At 36.7% G+C, this 16,742-nt stretch overlaps 1 protein-coding gene across 1 annotated transcript in view; it reads left to right on the forward strand.

The window, feature by feature from the left end:
• The first annotated feature begins 455 nt into the window (after positions 1-455).
• LOC120068006 (mediator of RNA polymerase II transcription subunit) overlaps positions 456-16,742 on the forward strand; it is a 54,841-nt gene continuing 38,554 nt past the window's right edge. The window contains exons 1-8 of the mRNA XM_039019666.2: positions 456-827; positions 961-1,004; positions 3,166-3,265; positions 3,391-4,374; positions 5,065-5,299; positions 7,323-7,540; positions 7,943-8,150; positions 16,081-16,361. Coding sequence (XP_038875594.1) covers positions 717-827; positions 961-1,004; positions 3,166-3,265; positions 3,391-4,374; positions 5,065-5,299; positions 7,323-7,540; positions 7,943-8,150; positions 16,081-16,361 — 2,181 coding nt within the window. The 5' untranslated portion in view covers positions 456-716. The remainder of the gene's footprint in view (positions 828-960; positions 1,005-3,165; positions 3,266-3,390; positions 4,375-5,064; positions 5,300-7,322; positions 7,541-7,942; positions 8,151-16,080; positions 16,362-16,742) is intronic.

Genomic DNA, 16,742 nt, shown 5'->3' on the forward strand with positions numbered 1-16,742 from the left:
GGATTATCTCTTAAGTACCAATGCTCCTCTAATGAATAACTTGTTCATGGTCCAATCAATAAACAGAAACCCCTCTTGGCCAATAAGAGGGTAGGGCTCTTTGTTTAAGTCCTAGAGACACCACTTAAGAAACACTCATCTACTTACACTTAAGAGGGAATGAGTGAATTCCATCTTGTATTATTATATTTCCAACTCCCACTCGATCTTGTCCCCAAAATGGTAGACATATTGGGTCGGCGAATTGACCACCATCACCTATACAAATCGAAGGACAATCATTCGTGAGGAGGAGTTCATAATATACCAGGATTAAGCCTATTGAAATAAAAACCTAACTAGTTAACGGTGTTACATCTAGTGGTTACTATTTCGTGGTTCAAGTGCATGATACCCTCTTGCATGTCAACTATTTCAAGTTCCCTTAATTTTAGCCGTTCATCCTCCTCTTCCGTGGAACTATTTGTTGTGCCAGGCCCTATTTGACCAATAGAAACTGCTCGGCCCATTACTCTCTCATGAATACGATCCTCTTGAAATCCGAACCCGATTACCCGAAACAATTCAGAAAGTTGAAACGAAGTGTAAAGCCCACGTACGACTCAGAAACACAACACTGCAATCCGAGCTCTACAGTTCGTTGATTCTGGTTTCAGGTCCTTTTGATTTTTCCTGAAATTCCAAGGGCTTCAGCTGTTGAAACTGGAAATGAGAAGATGGATCAATCACAGCGATCCTCATCACTAACAGCAGTCTCGACTTCCCGCGCTTACCAGTTCCACCCAGCTCGAGCTGCCATTGTCAATCTCTTCGACCTCTACTTAGGAGTAATAACTTAATTGCCCTTCTCACCTCTTCTTTGCTTTCACCTTTTCTCTTTGATTTTAAGTTTCTATCTTCATTTTACAACGGAACAGCATCCACTGTGTTTATTTGTTTGCAATTTATTTTTTTGGGCAGAGGAGTAATCGTCTAAAGCCTGAAGATTCAGCTCGAGAACCTCCGTGAGTGTTTTTGTTTATTTTCTTGTTTATGTTCTTTGTTGTTTTATTGGTTTATGTTTGTTCAAAAAGCGTGTATATGTTATTGTTGGTGTCTTCTCTTGGTTAGTTTGCAATCTTTCTTATTATATGATTCAGACACTAACTAGTTCCTTCAACCTGCATCTGGATAGTTTAAAAACTAGGTGAATCACATTGTTCTGTTTGAGCAGGTAAACATTTTATTTTTATTTTTTATTTTTTATAAGTCAATGAAATATCCAAAGTGTTACAAAATGAGCCCACGATGGGATTACAAAAGATTCCTCCAAAAAAGATACAAGGAAATTTAAATTGTAACTTGGGAATGGTTGTATATTTTTGCATCAAAAGAGAGCATTGGATAAAGATGATTCCAGAACTTCCCCGGGGTTTCTCTCTTTTCCTTGGAAAATCCTTGAATTTCTTTCATCCCAAATTTTCCATAATATGGCTTTGATGATGCTAACTCATAAATGCTCTCTAGTATCCTTGAAAGGGTAATCCAGGAACTATAATCTGATCCATGGAATGTTTGAGCTGGTAAACATTTGTCTCGCAAAATTTCAATCGATGCCACATTCCTCTTTTGGTATGGTCCATGGTCTAACTACCTCTTTGAAGAATTTTTAGGGTATTATTTGGTGTTTCTGCAATTATGAATCAGAATTCATACCATAACATATCATAGTGGTCATCTATCTGGGATTTAATAGCATATGAGTTTTCTTGAAAATCAAATATAGTAGAGTGAGATGGTTGTCTTGTGAGAAATTTCAGGTGCATGCAAGTGGACCCTAACACTCACAAATATCCATTTCTTTTCTTTTCATCATAACATAACCTACCCTTTTTAAGAGCTTAGAAGCAGATACTATATAGCCTGTTTTCAAGACTAACCAGCTTAAACAAGGACTATGAAACGAGCTAGCTACATCTAGTTATTACATCACTAACCAATTTCCATTTTTGTTTCAATTTCATTCAATAAGACATGGATTTGTGCTGTAAGTTGTACAATTGTGTTTTTTAGCCAATGTACAGCTGTGTCCTTGAGTTCTAAAGTTATCTGGAGATCCTTTCTATTATTCATTTTTATGTACATGTCTCTTCCAAAGTAAATTATGGTACGGTACAACAATGTCTATTCCTGTTCTTCTGTGGCTAAATCTGTACAAAAATATGGTTCAGTGTGTTATTTGATAATGAAAAATGATTTACATACTCTATTCATTTTGCATGATTTAATCCTTAATCCATTGACTGGAAACTCAACAATGGCTTTACCTTTGCCTGCCGCCTACCATGGTCTCTCTCTCTTTAGGAATATATTTCTCTTGATTTCTTGTAAATAAAAGGCTTTACCTTTCTGTTTTTTGTTCAATATGAAAGAGGCTTCACCTTTTACCAGGAAAAACAAAGTGTTATTGGCATTTGAGTGATTTTATGTTCACGCTGAGCTGCAGGTTTCTCATCTTTGATTTCTTCAACATGTTTTATTTGTTTTATTTTATTCTTAATTGATGTCGTGCCTTCCAGCATTGAGTTTCTTGAATTGAGTTGTGATCGGTGATTTTATTTTCATTTTCCCGTTAGGTGGATTTCCAATCTAATTTTTCAATGCTCACCAAAGTCCCTGAAAGTGAATTTCTCGATAATTGTCTCGCCATTATTCTTCTATTAAATTTTCTTTTGAGAATGAGAGCCATATGCTTTTATAGGAGGATCATTAGATTTGCACAAGGTGTTCCAATAAGTTGTGTAATTGCTCCAATCGATAATTTGAGGATATGATGGTAACAACTCTTATACTTCATGGGCTTTTAAATTTTTCCTAAAGTGAATTGACTGATAGAAGATACAATACTGGGTGCTGTTAAGTTGCAGATGCAGGCTTAAAGTACAAAGTTATTGTGTGACTCTGGAGATTTGACTGTTACATTCATAAATTCTTTTGAATAACCTAATTTTTATGATAGTGAAATGACGTTTTATTTCTCCAGATAAACAATAATTGAAGTAAATACATAAAAATAAAATGCTAAATCAATTAGAAGAAAGAAACCAAATATTGTTTGGACAAATTTTCTGGATCAATCATTTATGTGTAACTTCTCTAATCTTAATTTTCATTACATGTTTTCAGGAACAAGGCCCAAAAGCGTGTACTAGCTATTAACAGAGAGCTTCCTCCTCGAAATGAGCAGTTCCTTTTAGATTTTGAGCAAATTCAGAATCAATTTGCAGTGAGTTGCAGAACCTAATTCAGAATTTCATATCATGATGCGTTTGAACAGTTTTATTTTCTTCTATTTTGCCCAACAATATTGAACACCATGTTTAACAAATGGGGAAACCTTTTGGCTTTCAGGACCATGATCAATTGCGTGCTGTGACTGAGTCAGTTCTCATCTCCCTAGTTGTGCAGTGCAGTGGGCATGTACCAAGAGCAGAATTTCTTCTATTTGCTTTGCGGAGTTTATGCAGTATAGGTTACATCAATTGGGACACTTTTCTGCCATCCCTTCTTTCTTCAGTCTCATCTGCAGAAGTTTCCGTGGGTCAGGGAAGTCAAGCTGCCTCTACTGTCTCAACAACCAATTTATCGCAGTCTGGGGTGCTTCCATCCTCAAACCCAGTGCCCAATAGTTCTACTTTTCAGTCTTCCAATCCTGCTTCTCCGTCACCATCAGTTCATGGAATCAGTTCACCTGCTCAATCTAGTATCGATCCATCTTCTTGCACAGCATTATCACCAATCAAATCCTCTGATCTTTCTGGGACTGGATTACCATCTGCAGTTAGGGTCAATTCATTTTTGAGAAATAATGCAATAAGCAGTCTACGTCAACTTTGTTGCAAGATTATCTTAAGTGGTCTTAAATTTGATTTGAAACCAGTGACACATGCTGATATTTTTTCCCACATGCTCAATTGGATGGTTAATTGGGACCAACGGCAACAAGGGATGGAGGAATCTGAGAATATGAAATCCTGGAGGCCTGACAAGGCTCTCATTGAATGGCTACATAGCTGTTTGGATGTGGTCTGGCTTTTAGTTGAGGAGAATAAATGTCGGGTGCCCTTCTATGAATTACTACGCAGTGGTTTGCAATTCATAGATAACATTCCTGATGACGAAGCCTTATTCACACTCATCTTGGAGATCCATAGGAGGCGAGATATGATGGCAATGCACATGCAGATGTTGGATCAACACCTTCACAGCCCTACATTTGGGACTCAACGGATTTTTTCTCAAACAATGCAGAACATATCTGGTGAAGCAGTAGCAAGCTTGCGCTATTCACCAATCACATATCCAAGTGTACTTGGTGAACCTCTTCATGGAGAGGTGAAAAACTTAATCTAGAGCTTAAAGAGGGTTTCTATTCAATGTTAGAGTCGATGAGTAAAATAGAGGAAAACCAAAAATGTATCTTGTCTAGCTATTTGAGAGACGTAGAAATAAAATAAAATGAAAGGAAAACATGCAATCATATCTCTCCAGGCCAACTGACTATTTCTTTCCCCGTAGATGAGGTTAAATTTAGAAACATTTTAGGTGTATGTTATAAGTTGCAAAGATATTGCAATTGTCTGTGTGTAATAGAGTCTGCTACTCTTTAGCTTCGTTATGGAAAAATGGAACCAATGGGGACCTATTATGAAGTCTCTTTTATGAATTGCCAAATATCTGCATGTTAAAACATTCATCAATTGTGATTTCAGATCTTTTATGATCTGTTATATAATCTCTAATACTCCCTGTCCCTATATCATTGTGTCTTTATATATTGCCATATGAGCACCTTTCTAATTCTATCAATTTGGTTGAGTTTTTATTTAGCATGTTATGTGATTTCAATTATAGAAATCCGACTTGAATTCTATACCAAGTTTTTCTCCTCTCAAATATACTGTAGACCTTCTAAATACTTGTTGTAGTCTTCATACAGTAACTGATACAATGCCCTTTTCTAATTTATTCATTTGATTGACATTCTGTAACTGTTGTTAAATTGGTTTTGTTTATCTGGTTTAGGATATTGCATCTGCTATTCAGAGAGGAACTCGAGATTGGGAAAGAGCTATGCGTTGTATAAGGCATGCTCTTCGCACAACTCCATCACCAGACTGGTGGAAGCGTGTGCTTCTAGTGGCTCCTGGATATAGGTCTCCTGCACAAGGACTCAGTCCTGGTGCTGTTTTTACATCTGAGATGATATGTGAGGCGACAATTGATAGAATATTTGAGCTATTGAAGTTGACAAATTCAGGCAACTACAGTTTCTTTGTTATTCTTCTTTTTATTCTGCCACTTAGGCATGATATTCTTTATGAAAGTTGGTTTCTTGTAAAGAAAAATGTTAATCATTATTAATCTTAAATCACTAATTGACCTAAAAGCTTAAGCTGATGGGTGAAGGTAAATTTAATCTTATATCATCTAACACTTTCCTTCACTCGTGGGCTTGAAATATGAAGAAAACCCAACAAGTGGAAATGAATATTAATTGGGGAGAAGACAACAATACTGGGGCTTGAACAATAGACTTCCCTAGAGCACCTACTTTGGTACCATCTTAAATCACCGATTGACCCAAAAACTTAAGTCGATGGATGAAGATAAATTTAATCTTGTATCATCTAACAATTAAATTTACCTTCACCCATAAGCTTGAACTTTTGGGTCGATCGGTGATTTAACATGGTATCAGAGTTGGTGCTTCAGAAGGTCCTGTGTGTTATTTCCTCAATTAATATTGATTTCTATTTGTTGGGTTTTCTACATATTTCAAGCCCACAAACGAGGGAGAGTGTGAGATGATATAATATTAAATTTACCTTTACTCGTAAGCTTAAGCTTTTGGTCAATAGTTGATTTAACGAAAAGGAAAGGAGTTAAACTTTTTCTTTTACTCTTCTCCTGAGAAATAGGTAAGATTATAGTTCTGTTCTGTCTACATATTCCTTTGTTGATGTGTGCGTTACTCATTCCAATAGTTCTGTTTGAGCCAACAACTAATAATGATAGGAAAGATACTTTATGAAATATGTCATAATACCAAGGCATCTGAAAGTGAGCACTAGTTTAAGTTACTAAACATTAGCATCATTGAAGCTTCAGAGCTTGGAATATGGTGCAACCTCAACTGTCTTTTTTAAATGAACATATTTTTAATTGATTATTATTATTACTTTTTTTGAAATATTACAACTAAAATCTATATATTCCCTATAGTAGTTTCCTAAAAATCACTCCAATTTGAGTTAATTATTGGACTAATAGTTGCAGGAGGAACTGGGAAGCATATACATAGAAGAGCCATGGTTCTTGGTCAAGTCCAAAGCGTCTTCCCTATACATGCACTTTTGTTGTAAGATCCCCATTTTTTCCCTAACTGTAGCCTCAAACAAATGCTTTCTCATCCTGATCCACATGGTCTTAGTGCTTCCTTTTCTGGCATCTATGACCTCACAACTAATCAGTCATATCATATCGAACTAGGTCAACAAGTACTCAAGATTGTTGGAACAACAAAAACATGACGTTTCATAGTTTCCTTATATATGGTGCTGGAAGAACAAATGTGCTTAGTTTTATTCTGCCGGACAAAGCAAACAGCTGGAGCCCGGGACTTAAGAGAGCCATTTTGGACATCTCCTTTGTAATCTATCTTTTGAGTCAACACACTTTGAAACGGGTCGAGTTTAGAAATCTAACCTTGTTTGGAAAGGAAGTGGCTCAACCTCACTTCCTTATTTCCTTCCCAAGGGTGTCCACCTTTGTCTCTTGAATCAAAGGCAACCTTTGTAGGAAGTAGGAATAGGAAAAAGAGGCAAAGCATGTGGGAGCAAGCTAGATAATACAGTTTAAATGGTGTTAGTTGGGGTACAAGTTGAAATTTCTTCACTTGCCCAATTTCCTTAAGATTCTTTCTCAGGTAGGATTTCTCAATTCTACCTGTTTAGGATCACTCTCGAGGAATATGCTGCAACTGATCTTTAATTTTCTAATTTCCACGTTAATTTATTTTTAAATTAATATTTGTCTGCATCATGAATTTCTGTTTATCTGTGATCTATATTTCTAATTGTATCTAGAGATATATAATTGACTCTTTCTAGAGTTTAATAGTGGATTTATTATCCTTTAACATGTGTCATATTGTAAGTATACAGTTTAAATAAAATGACTCAAAGTAGCATCGTTATGGTTGTTTTTTAGTTACCGACACTAGAAATCTTCAAATTTTTATTAGCATGTGATAACCAACTTATTGTAACTTTTGTTTGCAGAGATACATTGCTGGCAAGAGTGGCTTGTTTTCTCAGATATATTCTTTTTTCTTATGAAAAGTGGATGTATTGATTTTGCGGACTTTGTGGCTAAGCTGTTCTCTCGTGTAACAGAGGGAGGTCACCATGTTTTAAGGACAAATCATGTCACTTGGCTGTTTGCACAAATCATTCGGGTTGAACTTGTGATGAGTGCTTTGAATTCAGATGCAAGGAAGGTTGATTTTGAATGACGAATTCATTGCACTTGATAGTACCCATGTACTCTTGCATTTTCTCCTAATTGCTTCTGTCTAAGATGTACTAACTGAAGACTGAACGTAATTGACACTCCTAAATATGTTGAGAAATTTTACAGTTTATAACAAGACGTTGCAGCTGAAAACTTTGGCTTTATAAAATTATCTTAGTATTTGTCAATCCACTAGCATATTGTTAATCTGCATTAGCAATGTTGTGGAATCGAAGTCTGATTTTCTCAAAATTGGAAAAGTTAATTTTCATGTTAAATGTGCCGCATGAAAACGTTAATTATGTATGGAAATTTGATTAATTCATATGTAATACGGTTGTGGAGGATTCTTTTCATTGATGCACTAACGTTTCAAATATGTTTCCAGGTGGAGACGACAAGAAAAATAATATCATTTCATAGAGAAGATAAAAGTGCTGATCCAAATAATCCTCAAAGCATCTTGCTTGATTTTATTAGTAGTTGTCAGAACTTGCGTCTTTGGTCACTAAACACAACAACAAGAGAATATTTAAATAGTGAGCAGCTACAGAAAGGAAAACAAATTGATGAATGGTGGAGGCTAGCAAGTAAAGGTACATGTTGCATAATACATGTAAAATTGTTGAGTCATGCTACACATTGTAGGTCTTTTTTGTTTTATTTTGTTGAGTTCACACATCGTAGCACTAATATACGCTGAAAAACTAGAATAGTTCTTATTTATTTTCCATCTATTTAGAGAAGTCAACTGATGCGCCACATACATATTTTTGTCATCCCTTACTAACTTATAGGATAGGCTTACCCAGAAACAATTCTGCCTCTGTTGAATTCTATCATTCCCATAAATTCCAAATGAATACTTCATATCTTAGGATATTTTGACCTTTCAAATTAACTTGCTCAAATCAAGTGGGCTAGAAATCTTGGCAACAGAAATCGCTGAAGTATAAAATAAGTAGATTAAGAATTAGATATAGCCGGGGATTGAAACCTTAGTTTTCTGCAGGGAAAGGGAACCTTATCAACCCACAAATAATGAGTAAAAATTCACTCTTGGTTTTCCTCATCCTTGAGTTTTCTCCTGAAGTTAAAGATCCAACTCCCATTCATATTTGCAGCATTGATTAACAAAAAAAAAAAAGATGAATTTCTTTTCTCCTGGAAGAATGACTAAAGGAATCCGCAGATTTAATAATTTGATTGAAGTTGCAGGGCTTTCGGAAATTCTTTTATCTAATGGCATGTTCATTTGGTCTTGGGAAGTGGATGGGGCTGGATTTGTGATTAGCTCTAAACTATAGAAGGCCAAGGAAGTCCTTAATCTTGGTTCTCGGATTTTGAAGCTCGAAAGAAAAATCATGAGGCGAGTCCTCTTTTGGAACTTGCCCTATATTCAGCTCGCCTTTGTGCTTCTTCTTGGTGTTCTCTTTCTAAGACTTATTCTAATTATTCTATTCCGGATATTAGTTTAAATTGAAATGCTTTTATTCTCTCTATTTAATCCAACTTTATCCTTTGATGTATTTTCCTTCAATTATTATTTCTTGTATTTTTGAACATTAGACTCTTCTCATTATATCAATGATATGTCCTGTTTTCTTTTCAAAAAGCAAAAAAAAAAAAAAAAGAAAGAAAAAGATTGGACTTCACTCAACAACCCACTCACGGCTTATAGTTCCAGAATCTCACTTTGACGCAGTTGCCCCTCTTTGAATTGAGATGTCTCCTGGAAAGGCTTCAACAAGGGATTTTAGTACGTTTCACCCCCACAGGATTCCAAATCAAGAATCCTACAAACTATTCTTTTCATCTTTAGGAACTCGTGGCTTCAACCCCAGAATACTCAAAATTGTTTGCCAGTGGGACTTTTTGCTCCAAACATGGAAGCTAAAATAGTCGATTGGGTCAGCAGATCTTTCATGCCTCTTGGTAAAACCTGCAAACTTCTGTTATGCGGACCTGGTTTAGTGAAAGGGTACTTGAATATTCCGGAGGCAACAATTTCCACAATAGACTAAGAAACTTGGCTACATACTGGAGACTTAGTCTACTTCGATGAAGAAGGATACTTATATGTTGTTGATTGTTTGAAGGAGGTTATGAAGTATAAAGGCTTTCAGATTACTCCTACTGATTTAGACGCCATGCTGATCTAGAAATTCTTGATACTGGAGTAGCAATGGCTGGTGATGAAGAATGTTGGGAGATTCCAGTGGCATGTGTTGGTCAAGAAGCCAAGGAGTACACACTCACGAAAAATGTTATAGATTATGTTTTCAACAGATTACACCATATAAAAAGGTTCGGAAAGTGATTTTTACAGAATCGATTCTGAAGTCTGCTGCTGGAAGATCAATTATTTACTAAGCTGCCTGTTGTACTTACTACTAAGTATTGGGAAAAAAAAACTTAGTTGTTGATGAAAAAGAGATAAGAAAAGAACACAGAGTTTTACGTGGAAAACCTTAGAACAGGGAGAAAAAACTACGATAGAAGACTGATTTTTATTATTATTTTGATATACTGATTACAAGAAAACTGCTCAAATAAATAGACAAGTAGGAAACTCTAGGTGCATGATAAATTAGAAAAACACCCCTAGGTTAAATATTTATTTTGAATACCCCTCAAGTTGGTGCGTAGATGTCAATAAGACCCAACTTGCTAACACAATGATCAAAGCTGTGTTTGAGCAACCCTTTTGTAAAGACATTTGCGAATTGCTGATTTGAAGGAATATAAGGAATGTATATGCTTCCATTGTCCAATCTCTCTTTGTGAAATGTTTATCAATCTCCACATGTTTGGTCCTGTCATGCTAAACAGGATTATTTGCAATACTCATTGCTGCCTTATTATCACAAAAAAGTTTCATTGGGAGTTCACTGTCTTGATGGAGATCCGTCATAACTTTCTTCAACTAGATCTCTTCATATATCCCTAGGCTCATGGTCCTGTATTCAACTTCAATGCTACTTCTGGCTACAACCCCTTGTTTTTTACTCCCTCAAGTAACCAGATTCCCCCACACAAAGGTGCAATACCCAGACATTGACTTTTTGTCAACAACAGAACCTGCCCAGTCAAAATCGGTGTAAGCTTCAATGCAACGTTTATCAGACTTCCTGAACATCAAGCACTTACCAGGAGTTGTCTTCAGATATCTTAAAATGCGCTCAACAACCGTCATATGTTCCTCGTAGGGAGCTTGCATGAATTGACTGATAACACTCACCACGTAAGATATATCAGGTCTAGTATGGGATAAGTAAATTACTTTCCCAATTGGTCGCTGATATCTATCTTTGTTGACGGGAACTCTGTTATCCATATTACTAAGCTTTGCATTATACTCCACAGGGGTGTCAACAGGTTTACACCCAGTCATACCTGTCTTTTTAAGTAAGTCAAGAGTGTACTTTCGTTGGGAGATTGAAATACCCTCTTTTGATCGAGCAACTTCCATCCCGAAAAAGTACCTCAACTTTCCAAGGTCTTTAATCTCGAACTCCTCGACCATTTTCTTTTTTAGTCTCATAATCTCAGTAGCATTGTCACTACATAAAACTATGTCATCAACATAAACAATGAGGACTGCAATCCTCCCGGAGACCAACTTCTTTGTAAACAACGTGTGGTCTGAGTACCCTTGATTATACCCTTGGGATTTTACAAAAGTAGTGAATCTGTCAAACCAACCCTCGGGGACTGTTTTAACTCATACAACGACTTTCTTAGTCTGCAGACCTGGTGCTTAAACTGACTCTTGAATCCTGAGGGAGGACTCATCTAGACTTCCTTTTCCAATTCCTCATTAAGAAACACATTTTTTACATCTAGTTGATGAAAAGGCCAATATTTGTTCACTGCTACCGATAACAACACTTGGATAGCATTAAGCTTGGCCACAGGAGAGAAGGTTTCAGAATAGTCTATTCCAAAGGTCTGAGTAAACCCTTTGGCAACTAGTCTAGCCTTGTATTTGTCAATCATCCCATCAGACTTGTATTTTATGATAAAGACCCATTTGTATCCAACCGTCTTGTGCCCCTCGGGGAGAACAACCTGATCCCACGTCTCGTTTTTCTCAAGAGCCCTCATTTCTTCCATAACTGCAGCCTTCCATTCAGGAGTCTCTATTGCTACATGTATGCTACTTGGTATCATCACTGTATCTAGACTGGTAGTAAGTGTCTTGAACTCAGGTGACAGGTTACTATATGTCATGTAACTGTGCATAGGATACTTTATAGAGGATCTAGTGCCTTTCCTCAGGGCAATGGGAAGATCGAGAGAAACGTCATGGATCTCCACCTTGTCTAGTTCTTCACCATATTTGGTTGTTTGCTCTAGGGGTTCATCTTCTGAAGGACCTTTCACAATTCATCTTTACTAGTACCACTTTCATTCTCTGGAGTCGTTTCCTCAACATGAGGTGTCATATGTGTTCCAGCAGTTCTACATCACTGTAGAAATGCAGTTCAACGCGAAAATCGCGATTCTGCGAATCGATAATGGGGAAGACCAACAACACCTATTTTTTAACTGCGTTTATGCACAAAGTTGCTGGTTCTCGCTCTTCAATATCTTCAATTTGAGTTGGTCCTTTGGAGCAGAATTTAGCCTAAATGTGCAGCAGATGTTGATAGGGCTAGCTGTCAAGAAATCACACCAGATTCTGTGGGTCAATGCTGTCAAGGCTGTTCTATCTGAATTATGGTTTGAACGGAACCAAAAGTCTTCCAAGACAAGGAAACCCCGTGGTTCTCAAGATTTGAAGCTGCCAAGTTGAAAGCATCACTATGGTGCTCCCTCTCAAAAGCCTATGCAGCATATTCTAGCCAGGAAATCAGTCAAAATTGGCACACCTTCCTTTCTCCAGCTTTCTGAAGTTATCATTGTTTTGTTTTTAGTCGTCTTTGGCTGTCTTTTGTAATGACTTTCCAGTTTTTCTTTTTATCAGTTCATGTATTGTTTCCCATTGTATTGCTTAATTTTAAGGCTTTCTAGAGTTAGGATGTGATGAGGGGTGCTAAGGGGGTGTCAACCTAGTTGGGATGCACGGGTGCACCTGCCGATCCTTATGAATTCCTTGTAAATTGAGCATTAGTCTCGCTTCATTTTCTTAATGAATAAAGAGACTTGTTTCCTTTTCAAAAAAAGATAATGGGCATGAGTTCTTTAACAATTCGTTCCGAGATTTCCTCGCATCTTAGGAAATTGTCCACCAAAGTTCGTGTGCCTACACTTAGGAAAATGGAGTGTCCGAACGAAAGAATCGTCATTTGGTGGAAGTCGCTTGTTCCCTCATGTTGTCCACTTCCTTTCCGTCCTATTTCTGGGAGGATGCTATACTTATTGCCGCCCACCTAATCAATCGCATGCCTTCTTGTGTATTAAACTTCCACAATCCTCTTGACTACTTCAAAGAGTCGTACTCAACCACCCGCCTTATCCCTGATGTATCCCTCCGGGTCTTCGGATGTGTTGTCTTTGTTCATGCCCATGGTCCTAATCGCACAAAGTTCACTCCTCGTACTCAGAAATGTGTGTGTTGGGTATCCTTTCCATCAACGTGGGTATAAATGTTATCACCCATCTTCTCGAAAATACTTCATTTTCATGGATGTAACCTTTCTCGAGGATCAACCATTTTTCTCTATTAGTCATCTTCAGGGTGAGAGTTCTAGTGAAGAGACTAATTGGTCCACATTTTCAATACCCTTAGAGTTGTCATCTGAACCTGAGCCTGTCATAAGAAGTCACAACACGGTCCTTCCTACCAATCAAGTCCCGTGGATAACATACTATAGGAAGAATCTCAGGAAGGAAATAGTGCCACCTGTTGCTACTCTGGCTCCGGTCCATAAGTCTGATCCAACATCAGCTCTAGGTATTTGTATTTCTGTCTCTAATAATATTGGTACTTGTGCTGAGAATGATGCTTGCAGTGTGGGTAAATATGAAGAGATTGCCGACGGTTCTGCCAAGAACACCATAGGCGATGTAGAAACAGTTGAAAACAACAATGCCGAGGAAACGATTCCAGAAGGTGAAAGTGTTACAAGGGAGGATGAATGTGTGAAAGACCCCTCAGAAGATAAAACTCTGGGGCAGGCTATCGAATGTGGTGAAAAGACAAACGAGGTGAAGAGTCATGATGTTTCTCTCGACCTTCCCATTGTCCTGAGGAAAGGCACTAGGTCTTGTACAAAGTATCCTATGCACAGTTACATGACCTACAGTAACCTGTCACCCGAGTTCAAGGCTCTCACTACAAGCCTAGATACAACAATGATACCGTGTAGCATACATGTGGCAATGGAGGTTCCTGAGTGGAAAGCTGCAATGATGGAGGAAATGAGAGCTCTTGAGAAGAACGGAACATGGAATTAGGTCGCCCTTCCCGAAGGACACAAGACGGTTGGATGCAAATGGGTTTTTACCATCAAATACAAGCTGATGGGATGATTGACATACAAGGCAAGACTGATTGCCATAGGTTTTACTCAGACCTTTGGAATAGACTGCTCAGAAACCTTCTCCCCATTGGCCAAGCTTAATATCGTCCGGGTGTTATTATCAGTAGCCGTGAACAAAGATTGGCCTCTTCATCAACTTGATGTAAAAACGCGTTTCTTAGTGGCCAAGCTTAATACTTGTCTATTTATTTGAGCAGTCTTCTTGTATTCATTGTATCAAAAAAATAATAAAATCAGTCTACTATCGTGGTTTTTTCTCCCTGACGTAGGGCTTTCCAAGTAAAACTTTTGTGTTCTTTCTTCTTCCTTTTTCATCAAAGTGCTTGATTGAAATTTTCAAACCATGCTCTTGGACAGAAATGGAAAAACTTCTGATTCATATCTTTTACCAATAATCTTCTTGTCATACGATTATAAAATAAGCAATAGTCATGGGAAAAAAAAAAAAAAGAAGACAAAATAGTCAAGGTCATGAGTGAGTTTACATACAAAAAATCAAGTGTAAAGAAGGTTGAGGCAACTGTAAAACAGAACAAAGAAAGAGATAATGTGAGGTTAGTGGTGTTAGATCCTAGAATAGAAGATGTTGATCGTATGTTGAAGGGATAGATGGAGAAGGTGCAAGGGACAAAGATGTAGAAAATAAGTTAGAATCACCTATCATATGGGTTTATGGTGTCAGAGTTTATGACCCATTTGGTAGATGAGTTAAGAAGACATTGATTCGTATTATTTGGCTGAACAATAGTTTCAATAGGATTAGATTTGCAATGATTCCTAATACAACTAGAATTGAGCAAAATCGCCCACAGAAATGGTAATTGGAATTCAACCATATAGAAGGCTAAAGGCCGAAGAGAATAGACATTCTTTTATGAATTTTAATTAGTGGCAACCGTAATACATCAGATGTTTTGCAGAAGAAATTGCCATCTAAGTTATGCCATCGATTTGGTCTTCATGTCTAAAGAATGAGATACTCTTGATTATGTTTTCTTTGATTGCTCTTATGCCAATCTGATGTCAATTTTTTTCGCGGTCCAGTGGGTCTTCTCCAATATCTTCAGAAGCAATACTTTTCAACTTCTTAATGGCTCTCATTAATTCCAAAGCAAAGTTGTTTTGGATTCTCACCCTTGGGATGCTTGATTTGGTTCAATTCGTATATAGGCCTCTTCTTGGTGTTCTCGTTCTAAATGCTTTGTGAGATTCTCTATTCAGGATATTTTCATTATTTGGAATGTTTTTATGTTTCCCTTGTAATTCACTTATGTTAAGATGTTCTAGTTTAACATTTGGCTATTACTTTATTATTCTCGTTTCTCATATAGGGTTCTTGTATTTTTGAACATTAATCTCTTTTCATTTTATCAATGAAAAGTGTTTGTTCCTTTTAAAAAAAGTAATAATAGAGTTAAAAGCTATATAACCATAAATGTAGTTGGAAAGAAATTAGAGTATTTTTCATGGCAAGTTTTTTCCTTGATTGATCAATTTGAATTAGATCGTTGGAAGGCTTCATTATGGTGTTCTTTATCTAAATCGTTCAAGGGTTTTTCTCAACATGATATTTGTCTTAAGTGGAGAGTTTTCATTCATCCTTCATAGAGTTCTTATTTTCACCTATTATTGTATCGTCTTTTATTGTTTGTTTTGTTTTTTTATCGTTCTTGATCATCCATTGTGGATTTTGCATCTTTTTCAAGACTACTCTCTTTTCATTACATTAATGAGAAGTTTTGTTTTTTTTAAAAAAAAAAGTTGGATCCAACAATTACATATCATAAAGTCATTAGTTTGCACCAACACTTCCAACTTTTTAGAAATCTTTCTTTGCAATATTGGGGGATTTTGTCCTTATTTTTTGTTAGATGATATATAATTAAATTTACCTTCACCCATAAGTTTAAGTTTTTGGGTCAATTGGTGATTTAATTGTATATCATCTAACATTTTTGTATACTATATTCTTAATGTGCAATCTTGTTTATGTAACAAAATTTTCCATTTTCTGACACATTTTACGTTTTATCTCCAGGTGATGGAATGGTGGATTATATGAATATGGATGACAGATCAATTGGGATGTTTTGGGTTGTCTCATACACCATGGCGCAACCAGCATGTGAAACTGTGATGAATTGGTTAACTTCTGCAGGAGTTCCAGAACTATCATCAGCACAAAATTTACAGACAAATGAGAGGATAATGGTTATGCGAGAAGTGAGCCCATTACCAATGTCTTTGTTATCAGGTTTTTCAATGAACTTGTGCTCGAAGCTGGCATATCAAATGGAAGAATCTTTATTTTCTGGACAGGTATATATACTTTTTCTTGAAAAAGTTAGGGAAGAAAAGAAAACACCAGAGTTACGTAAAAAACCCTAGACTAGGGAGAAAAAACCACGATAAGAGTTTTCATTTTAATTCAGATACATAGTACACATTACAGGGACAGGTATAAATAACCAAACAGTAAGAAACCCTAGACTGATAAAAGACCAAAACGCCCTTAGGACTAAAATATAATTTCAGCACTCCCCCTCAAGTTGGGGCGTAGATATCAATAAGACCTAACTTGCTAATACAGGTGTCAAAAATTTATCTAGGTAACTCTTTGGTGAGAACATCCGCAACTTGTTGGTTGGACGGAACATAAGGAATGCAAATGCTACCGTTATCCAGTTTTTCTTTGATGGA

The sequence above is a fragment of the Benincasa hispida genome, chromosome 12, assembly GCF_027475165.1.
Source record: "Benincasa hispida cultivar pf3 chromosome 12, pf3_genome.v1.1, whole genome shotgun sequence".
Lineage (NCBI taxonomy): Eukaryota > Viridiplantae > Streptophyta > Magnoliopsida > Cucurbitales > Cucurbitaceae > Benincasa > Benincasa hispida.